At 34.6% G+C, this 11030-nt stretch overlaps 1 protein-coding gene and 1 pseudogene across 1 annotated transcript; one reads left to right on the plus strand and one right to left on the minus strand.

Moving 5' to 3' along the window:
* Positions 1–1630: 1630 nt before the first annotated feature.
* On the minus strand, positions 1631–11029 carry NIPSNAP3A (nipsnap homolog 3A). The gene is made up of 6 exons (XM_036238289.1): positions 10845–11029; positions 8434–8644; positions 7141–7299; positions 5351–5500; positions 2538–2624; positions 1631–2442 (listed from the first exon to the last, which is right to left on the minus strand). Exons 1-6 carry the CDS (start codon positions 10902–10904, stop codon positions 2366–2368), a joined length of 744 nt encoding a protein of 247 aa, XP_036094182.1. The 5' UTR covers positions 10905–11029; the 3' UTR covers positions 1631–2365.
* On the plus strand, positions 6323–6441 carry LOC118600784 (annotated as a pseudogene).
* Position 11030: the final 1 nt, after the last annotated feature.

Raw genomic sequence — 11030 nt, forward strand, 5'->3', positions numbered from 1 at the left:
TGGAGAAATTATATTAACATTAACAAAGGATGTGTGGACAAACATAATGACTTCAGATAGCATTGGGTGCCAAGATGATGAAGACATGATAATTAGAACATGATGGAGAGGAGTCAGAGACGGCCTGTCCTGAGTGAGGTTTAAGCTCAGATCTGAATATTGAGCAGCATTTGCGGGTTCGCAAAAACAACATTCCTGGAAGAAAGAACACCTAGCACAACAGCACCAAGTGGAAAAAACCTTGGCAAGGGAGAGAATTCCAATGTCTCTGGAGTGGGAGGGGATGGACTCAGATGCAGGAACCAGAGTTTGTAGAGCTTCGCAGGCCATGTTAAGGTATCTGGATTTTAGTGCAATGAGGAGCCACTGGAGAGTTTTTAAAAAAGTACTGGGTTTGACTTAATCTTTGTTTCAGAAGAATGGGAAGAGAGGACATAGGGAAGTTAAGTAAGAGATGACGGTAGTGTGTGCGATGGTGGTAGCAGCAGTGGAAGGAAAAAGTGTCACACCCAGGATCTATTTTAGAGCTAGAACCAACAAACAGGACCTGCTGGTAGGCTGCATGTAGATGAGGGAGAGAGCTATCAAGGTGACTTCGAGTTTGTTACCCAAACTACGTAGGTGGCTGTGTTAAGGCAGTTGGTATTTCGGACTGGAGCTCAGAGCAAATGATGGGAAAGAAGATAAAAACGTCTGAATTATCAGCGCATAGATGGTATTTAAGCCTTGGGACCAAATAAGCTTAATTAGAGAAAAATATCCTCGAGCCCAGAGACCCCACTTCATTTAGAAGAAAAGCCTGCAAAGGACAGAGAGGTTGGCCAGTGAGGAGGAGTAAAATCTAAGGGTACGATGCGATAGATTGATACTCAGAATTGAGTGTTTCAGGAAGGCAGAAGGGGTTGATTGTGTCCAACACTGCTGAGATGAGCAGAGCAAAGGCGGTGAGCGACCATTGAATTTCATAAGACAAAATTCCTTAGTAACCCTCATAAGAGCCAATTTCAGTGGACTGACAAGGATGTAGGCCTACCTGGATTGGGCTCAGAGAAGAATCAGAGGCCAGGAAGGGAAAATGGTGAGTATACACAATTCAAAAGAGAATTTCTCTTTGAAGAGAAGCAGAAAACATGACAATAGCTGGATTATAAAACTTTTATTTGGATTCTTATCTGCTACTAGTATAGGCTGAACCTGAGTACCATCTTACCTACTTTTGTTTTGTTTTCTTTTGTTTTTTAATCCTTTGGACATTTCTTCTATCAGGAGCCTTACTGTACATTATCCAAATTTTCCTTAATTAATAATTTTTCACATTTACAATATGTTTTAGAAATGTAAAATAACATAGCTATAAATACACACTATTACGAGAGCCTGGAAATACCAAACCTAGTTTAAGAAGGCATAGGCACTCAACTAAAATGGAAATTACAGGTGTTTTTTAAGTGGCACGTCCGTAATGATACTAAAGAAACTCCTTCTGGGATTACTATCATGCTGTTTTCTTAATCTAACTTAACATTTACAATAAAGTTGGTAAATTATTATCGTGTTACTACCGTATAGCAACATAGTAAAAGCTTCAGAGAAGATAATATGAGACACAAATAAAAAAAAAAATCCAGAATATATATACATAGGCTTTTATTAGGGCAAGTATTTCCACAACCATAAAATCTCTTTAAGACAAATAGATGTCCCAAGTATCTTTGTTAAACAGTGATCCAAAATGAACAAAAATTAACTACAAATTAACACATTTCAACATATAAAACAAGTCTTCTGAAGTTTCTTTTCACATTAACACCTAATTACATTATTTCCTAAATTATTCACTAATAACATGAAGACCATAATTAAAATAAAGGACACAGGTGATACTGTACTTCCCCAAGGTAAAGAAATATATTTGACCTAATATTCTTATGAATCCCATTTGATATCACAAATAAACTTTACTGGGCAAATTTATTTTTTAAATCTCAGAAAAAAAATAGACATGGTGAAAATACAGACATTGCATCTAAATAATTTTAAAATACTATCAGGCACAGACAGTGAAAACATCATTTAAATATAAAGCAAAGTGTTCTGAAAGATATTCTGAAAAAAATGAAAATGTAAGATCACGAAGTAGTGGCAAATATTTCTAATGTATAATAGCTACTGAAATGTCATTGGGGAAATGAACTATTTCCTGAAGTGATGAAGACAAAGAACAGAGGTGGACTTAAAAATGCAGAGACATAGCAAATTAACTCACCACCTCTTCAAATGAAAGTGAGAATCTCGGGAGAATTTAAGCAACATTAGCAGACACACCTATGGCAGTTAATAAAATGCTTCATATTTTAGTGGGAAACTATTTCAACGGTGAAAATGATGTAGGAATCAGAAGCATATTCTGCTGAGACACTAAGTAATTGACGCTTTCACGAACTGGGGGGGGAAAAAAACCCATATAAGAAAGCATATAAAATTATTGACTAAATCAAATTTCTCCTAAGGGTAATTCCCCTAGTGAAATCGCTTACCAGCCGCCACGACTCTGGGATCCTCATGAGACTGATGTCTCCCAGCTGCACGACTATCTGCGCTCTCGTTCCACCAAAGAACATGCACTGAGGAAGTAAAGCAAAACTAGATTCAAAGACTGTGGTATTACTACAGATAAGAAATGCAAAAAAAGAAAAAAATCAGAAATGTTAAGTCTTAGTCTTTAAATCAAAATAGTGAGTAGCAAAAGGTAAAACTATGTTAGTGCTAAAATTTCACAAGGGTCAGAGAGATGTGGGAGAGAGATTTATAAATAATCAAGCTGGTTTTGTAGATGAGGAAATGAAGCTGGAGAGGGGGAGTAAAGTAAGACAGCTAAAGACACAATCAAGACTAGACTCGGGTTTCATTATTTTCTACTACATTTTACTTTATTTACAAAAAAGCAAGATGATGAAAAATTGTGTTTACTACTGAAAATTCAGATGATACAAAGAGAAAAAAGGGGCATAATCTTAACTGCCCAGAAAAACCTCTATTAATATTTAGTATATTTTCTTTAAAAAAATAGGAGTAAAATAAAGTTAGTCTTACTGATGCATGTTGTATGTGATGTATATATATATACTATGTACATAAGATATATGTATATTATATGCACACCTGTCATATCACATTATTTCCAATGTTTCTTTAGTGTAAACAATGCTGACATAAACTTCCTTAGAGCGACATCTACAAGTGTATCTACAATAATAACAATGTCAACAATGGCCACATTTACTGGAAGGTTACTATGTGCAGGCCTGCTTCAAAGCATTTTGCATGATTTAAATCATGTAGTCGTCATAATAATCTTAGGTGCTAGGCTATTATCATCATTGCATCAATGAGCAGTGTAATGCACAGTGAGGTTAAGCCGCTCACTCAACATTGCAAAGTTATAAGTGGTGGAGCTGGGATTCAAACCCAAGAAGTCTGGATCTGATCATTTCCTCAAAATAAACCTCTCCAATTCAAATTGAGAGGACCAAAGAGTATATCTTACATATACTTATATATGTACAGTATACATATGATACACCGTCATCCAGAAATGAAATACTGACTTGTACTCAGCATATTACTATTCTCCTTCTTTGCTAAGAATATTTTCAGTAGCTTTTCTTATAAAAGCATGTACAGATTTTCAGTAGTTTTTTCTTATAAAAGTTTTATGCATCTTTATAATAAAAACTCTAAGGTTTAATTATAGAAAATAAAAAGACTTAATAAACATTAATCTCATTACTCAAATGACCACTGTATATTTTACATCCTTTGAAATTTCCTTCCTGTATAACTGAGTACACCTACACACCTATGCATGTTTCCTAGAATACCGGCAACAAAATTTCAAAACTCAGGCTTTTTATTTATATTGCTAAACTTTTTTCGGAGGAAGATTAAGCCAATATGAACTTGACACAGTATGAGGACTTATTTTTTCCTATCCTATCTCGTACTATACCTATATGTCTTTATTAGGCGAAAAACAGCATCTCGTTAATCTAATCTGTATCTTCTTATACATATATATATTTAGTAGTTATCTCTACCTTTGTAAAGTTTTTATTTTTCATTTTGCTTTTGAAATTTATTTACAGTGTTTTGGGACAATCAGAAAGACAGCTTTTTGACGATAAGATCATCAGGTTTTTTTTTTATCCTTCCTGTTTCTTCATTTGCTTTTTGGCTTAGAAATATTGTTCTCGTGCATATTATTAAACAGAGTCATATTCTACTCCTCCTTTTTTCTACATTAAAATCTATAACCATTTGAATTCTATTTTAGCATATGGTATGAGATACCTAATAATTTTCATAATTTTTCCCTTCGCATATTTTCCAACTCGCAAATATCTTTTTCTATATATTCTGAATATATTCTTAACATATATTAGTAGAAGTTAAATTTCTGGGGAAAGATCAGAAACTCAGCTTTGAATATGTTAGGTCTGAGATGTCCACTGGACATTCAAGGAGGCAGGCTGAGGAGACAAATGAGTATTTCAAATATTTAATTAGCTATTCTTAGCCATTTACCTTCAAGATGAATTTTGCACATTTTTTTAGAGTTCGCCACAAAAAACTCTCTGAAATTCTGACTGCAATAACTTTTAACATTGTGAGTTAAATGCCCCACATAAGTAAGTGTTTATTAAATTAGGGTATGGATACTTATCTGTCTATCTGATGTATATACTCACACTAGAGTATTAGAAAGTCATTATTAACCATTAAAATTATTCGTAATTTTAATGTATGTATATAAATAAAATGGCATTTTGGTCTTTGTACTTATGTCATTCATATATGTGTACACGAATATATACATGAATGACATAAGAATAAATAGACCGAAATGTTAATAGTATTAAGAAGTGGGAAATGCTTGTTTCATTCTTTGGGCACGACCATGTTTTTAGTATTTGTAAAAATATGTAATACTTTTTCATGAAGAAACAATCTCTCCACCCCAAGTAATGTTATTTTCTTTTTTAAATCAATAAAAAGTATACAGGGGAGAAAAGGTAAAAGGAACAGATATTCTGAGGCTCTTTGCAAATTTTATTTTGATGTATCATGAAAAACAGCTCAGCATCTGAAAAAGACTTCAAAAGGTATTAACAATCTTAAAAAATAAGTAAAACAGGTTTTTTTCAACCTTTAAAATTACAAAAACCCCTAAAAATTTGGCAATAAAAATTAAAATATGTCCCATAATGAAAAAAGAGAGAAAAACTAACCAAGGAACTTAGTAGTTCCCCAATATATTTTGCAATTTCATAGAAGAAATGGCCAACTGTACCTCTGTTGAGTGCTCCATACTCTGTGTGGAAGACTCCAATCAGTTTTGAGTAGCCTAGATTGACATGGGCATTAATTGCCCTTCGAAATGCATCACCCCACAGAGCTGGCCCACCTGGTTTCATCTGAAAAATAACCAGTTCATAGACTCCTAGAGCAGGGAGAAAAATAATTATTTTACAAAAGGTGTTTAAGAAATTCTAATCAGGTTACTATGGTTCCAGTGGAAGGCTGTATGTACATATACAAGTTTGCAGGATCACATATGTATTACATGTTTATGTGAACATCTTAATGAATTCTTTCCATTATTTTTCCTTGCTTTTATGTTTCCAAAGTCCTTGTCCATTTTTAAGGGTCAACTGTTAAGCTTATCATACAAAACAAAAAGAAAGCTATAATGAGCTATTACCTGAAACATTTTTAGTCTATATTTATCAATAAAACACTGAAAATTTATAATGGGATTGGGATTTTTGAGCTGCCTGAGTAACACATTTAAGTAAGAACTGAGTAAGAAAAGTATTTCTAATCTATATTCCCTTCTTCTTTCCAATTTTGAGGGGAAATAGTTTTATGTTTGTATAATTTCCCCTGATAGGATTCCATTTCTAACAGCAGTAGAAGCGATGGACCCAAAGTGATATCTGAGGTTTTGAGAGGGGGAAAAAACCTCTAAAAACCTGAAAAAGATGTTTTTATTGTTCCTAAATACCTAGGTAAATCTTGAAAAGCATTTTACCTTCTGCTAAGAAGTATGGGGCAGGCAAAAACAAACTAGGGGACAAGTAAATTTCAGAAGAAAAAGGAAAAAATATAAAGACACTAAAGAATTATAAACAATGTAGAGGAAGAGAACCAAAATTCAACACTGTTCTTGAAGCTACTTGGTGCATTTAGATATTGCTGAAAGCTCGGGGGAGGTCTAGGTGAATAAGGATCCAAAGAAGACCTTTTAAATCTCATGTAATCTGTCTATAGCCATCCCACCCTGAACAAGCCCGATTCCATCCGAGTTCAGAAGGTAAGCAGGGTCAGGCCTGGTTAGTGCTTAGATGGGGGACCACCTAGGAAGACCAGGTGGTGTAGGCATAAAAAATAAAAAATTATAAAACAAGAACAAAAACAAATCTCATGTAATCTAAGACACTATAAAATTTAGATTATGGAGGAAATAAGATAAAATTTAAATTAGTTTATGCTTTCTAAAAAGCTGTTTAAAACTAGATTGAGGTAAACATTACCTTACGTCAGCACAAAAGTGGAATCAGCAAGACGAGACTAATCTTTAGTAATTATTTTAAAACACAGAAATATAAGGGAGAAAACAAAAACGTTAAACTATTGTAATAGAGCTTAACAGTTTAAGCTAATTCATTCCCTTCAGTTTTCTAAGCAAAGATGTACTTAAGGTTTGAAGATGAGCTGTAATTTCTGTAAAAAAATACTAAACCATAACAAAATTTCATATACTATCCTTCGCCCACCTATACATGTTTTCTTTGTTCCAAATCCTCAACTTCTCAACTATTACTCCCACGTCAACCTTTTTATTCATACTTAAACTTTAAGCGCTTTTCCAAATTGAAAAAGAAAAACACTTTGTTTAATACTCATTATTTTAATGAGGAAAAAGTTCAAACTTATTTTCATCTCTACAATCACAATATATTGCTATCTAAAACAAAGGACTGTTTTATTTTTTACCTATGCAACTTTAGTTTTTATAGTTGGAAAGTTTTACTATTTTTTTTAATCAAAATTCAAAGTGTCTACAAAGGAAAGACTTACCTTCTTTAGGAGGCTTTTCTAATTTGCACCATGGTACCAGATAAGCAATCTCATTCTCTTGTTTATCAATGAGAGCCAAATTTTGAATGAGAAATTGTTCTTGCCATTCCTTATCTTTAGCCAAGGCTTTCCGAACTTTAGTTCGATGAGCAAAATTATCTATGAGAAGAAAAGAGGTAAGGAAAATAAAAGGAAATACAAGTTTTCTACTTAAAACCATCTAGATCTTTTTGAGATTTCATTCAATTCACCAAATGTTCATCAAGGCCACATAAGAACATTATTGTATCCCCTTCCCCCCTCCAAAAAAAATAAATAAATAATAATGTGACATGTCCTCACATTCCTCATGGGCTAAAAGGGGAGTAGAGATGTATACAACTAATGATAATGTTGTATGGTGGGCTTTATAGGCTTTACCACTTAGTAGGTAGTTGTGTGACTTAAGTAAGTTATAGAATCTGGGTCTGTTTCTTACTCTGTTGAAATGGGGATAATGATATAGTATCTATACCTCTAGGGTTGTTGTGAAGATTAAATAAACTGGTACATGAAAGGAGTTTAGCACAGTGGCACCTAGTTAGTATGTAATATATGCAAACTATTCTTACTAATTTAACAAAAAATAGGATGCACATTTACAGCATCCTCTCCTTTGAGCAGTTTCCAAAGAAACACTGCTGACTCTCTTATTATCACTCTTACTATCTTATTATCACTTATAATCCTTTTTACCAGTACTATTTCTCTTCTGTTTGGTACATAAACAGGTATATATATTTACTAACATATGAGCCTAAAACTATATTTACTATTAGATCCTCATAGGACTGACGGATTATGCTATGGATAATGAATATTTATGAATATTTATCTTAGAGCTTAAGTTAAACAAGAACCTTACTAGTAATTTTTTTTAATGGTACAAGATTCTACTTATTGCACATTAAAGCATAAATTGTGTTTAACTGAATTTGTTTTATGGAAAAAGGAAAACTCTCTAAGCTATGGCCATGTTAAGTACAGAACAAACGCCTTTCATATTAAATGAAGTACTTTAGATGACCTAACACTAAATGAAATTATTAAAAGTTCTTTGGATATTATCCTGGTGTGGACTGCACAAAGAGTTATACTACTGGGAATAGTAATTAATGGAATTTTTTGTTGCTATTCTGCTTCTTAAAAGTTTACTTTAAACTGTATGTATTTAGATCCAAGAGCTAAATCACATGTAACATCTAACAGAATGAAAATCTGTACTGAATGTGTAAGCTGATGACTCATACGTACCATATTTCCAAATATGAAACACTTTATTCATTCTGCCTCCAAATTCTACACTCCAGCATCCAACCAATTCAGAGTGAGCTGTCCGAAGATGTACATTTTTATTAAAATTTTCCAGAAACTCATTCATCTTTGAAGATTTAAGACAATAAGTACGGAATTCATAAAACGTTCCATCGTATTGTCTAGGGCCTGTAGCAAAAGATGCGCACACCTGAGAAAAGATAAGGATATTAAAATGTTTTGTGAAGGTAGGGTTTATAATATTATGTTACAACCAAATCTGAATTTGGAAACAAGGGACACTCATTAAACTCATAATCCATGTTTGTACTGCTGATGTCCTCTCTCAACAGACATTTGTTTAGAGATGTCGATAAAGATAACGACTCTTAAGCATGCTGAATATATAGCTAATGTTTCCTAGCAGGCGGGTCTACTGAAGCCACCTTTTCATGGCAAGTTAATCATAAGAAGGCACTGGGGTCTTAATCAGTCCTTTACCCAAGAAATACAAATATGATTCTAATAAATTTATAAATGTTTTACCTTCTTTAGCCAATATTCTATCTTTAGTCAGTATTATATGCGTTCAGTTATGTATTATAAACTTTATAAAACATGCAGGCCCAATAAAAATGGGTTTACTAACAGAAAACTCTTAAGGTTTTTTTAAAAAATGGAAATTGTTATTCAGGTTGAAGTATTTCCTAAATCCAATGATGTATGTATGTAGATCAGTGGTAAAAAAAAATAGGACTGGAGTGTAGCTAATGTAAAAGAAAGCTATAATTTTTCCAATTGCATTATAACATGGTGGTAGACTGTATAAACGCTATCAAAGAAAAACCAACAGGCCAGAATCATCTGAACCATTATTAGGTTTAATTACTGATGCAATGTAAAGAATGGCATTTAATCTATCTGATTATACCAAGATGATGGAGATATCATTAAGAACCATTCATTCTTTTTGTATTAGGGACATGCTCACTATATAAATTTTTGTTTTAATTTAGTCCTTCCCATCCAAGTCTGAGTGAATTTAATTTTAGGTAGGGAAACGCCCTGCCAGAAATTATCCTCTCTGTACTTATGTGTGTGTATACATACACACTCAGATGGCATTTAAATTTACAAATTCATCTTATTGTAGGTTTGGTTATCATGTGCCAACTTTCTGAAGCTGATTAATTAGAATTACCTATTAAAAGTTTTGGTGCAAACTTACGAACAAATTTTGGGCTTATATTGACTACCTGGCATGTCAAGTACACTTCATTCTCTGACATTTTAGGTTAAAACAGACACAATTGTCTATATATTTTATTTGTGTAAAATGTCATACTTTTAATTATCTTCTTGAGTTCATTCCATTCATGTCTACTAAAGTTATGTTCCTATTGTTCAAGCTACTCCCTACTTTTGGTTGACATGGCTTTTGTGTCATTTTGACTAAATTCTAGTAACAGAATGTTATGCAAATACACAACTGCTTAGTATTATAGTTTAAAAAGTATTAGAGATCAAATGTAGCAGAAAATGGGACAATGGAGGTATTTGTCACAACTGCTTTTAAAATTGATTTTCAGGGAAATTTGTATTTGGAAACAAATTGTGGTAAAGGCACAAATTTAGATCTCTCACAGGAGAAACAGTAACAGGAGAAACCCAGTGAAAATCTAAATAGCAGAAGATAAGTGTTTGCTTGGGGGAGGTGATCTTTGTTGCATGCCAGAAATTAGAACTATGCTAGGGGAGGAATCTTGAATGATTCAGGCTCTCTTCTCTTCAAGTTCGGGCTCATTTAGGCAGCAATAACTTCCAGTTCACTTATAAGAGAACATTAGGTCGACATTTAAGAAATTCGAAGTTCACAAGAAAGTTCTAAGGAATAATTTTGGCCTTGCCCCAGTAGAGAGAGAATCAGAATGATAAGGACTGTATTACTAATCTTGGGTGTATGAGCTATGAATGGGTCTTCTTTAGTCTTCACCAGAAAGTCTCTAGGTTAAACCCCTTCTTATCCTGTCCACACACAAAGGACGTAGTATAAGCATCGAAAGGAAAAAATCTCTCTGGTTAGTTTTACAGACTAGGCCAATTCCCAACAATAAAGACGGAGTCACAAAAACTTATTTTGAACATATTTCATCTAAGGTTAAATGAGTCTATTATCATACTTGCAACGAGGTTCCTGATTCTGCCTGCCTTGGGCACCCACAGGGCACTGCAGGTTGCAGCTGTGGGTACGGGAGACAGCTAGCCGCATGCGCAGGGAATCAGGCCTGGGCGCGCGAGCCCGGCGGGCGCATGCGCACGTCCGGGCGCATGCGCACGTCCACGCGCTTCCTGCAAACGCCCCCCCACCCCACTCCCAGAGAACAGCTTGGGCGCGTCACCGCAGCAAGTACCTGAGGCGTGGGCATCCGCGCGGCCAGAGCTCTAGTTAGGCCGCTCCGGAGACAAAGCATGGCGCGGCTTGGAGCGCAGAGAAGGGCAAGCGAGGCGGTATTCTGTACTAGATTCCTCTTCTCAGAGTTCCGCGACTTGGAAAGAGGAGCGACCCGACAACTGGCCGACGCAGGCTCGGGCGGGGC

The sequence above is a fragment of the Rousettus aegyptiacus genome, unplaced genomic scaffold (assembly GCF_014176215.1).
Source record: "Rousettus aegyptiacus isolate mRouAeg1 unplaced genomic scaffold, mRouAeg1.p scaffold_m13_p_3, whole genome shotgun sequence".
NCBI classification, from domain to species: domain Eukaryota; kingdom Metazoa; phylum Chordata; class Mammalia; order Chiroptera; family Pteropodidae; genus Rousettus; species Rousettus aegyptiacus.

Excerpts from the sequence above, each read along its gene's own strand:
- NIPSNAP3A (XM_036238289.1), bottom strand. The coding sequence starts at position 10,904 with ATGCTTTGTCTCCGGAGCGGCCTAACTAGAGCTCTGGCCGCGCGGATG. Across the intron at positions 5,501-7,140 it reads AGAAAAGCCTCCTAAAGAAG|GAGTCTATGAACTGGTTATT; the intron begins GTAAGTCTTTCC and ends TCCCTGCTCTAG. Across the intron at positions 2,625-5,350 it reads GTATGGAGCACTCAACAGAG|TGCATGTTCTTTGGTGGAAC; the intron begins GTACAGTTGGCC and ends TTACTTCCTCAG.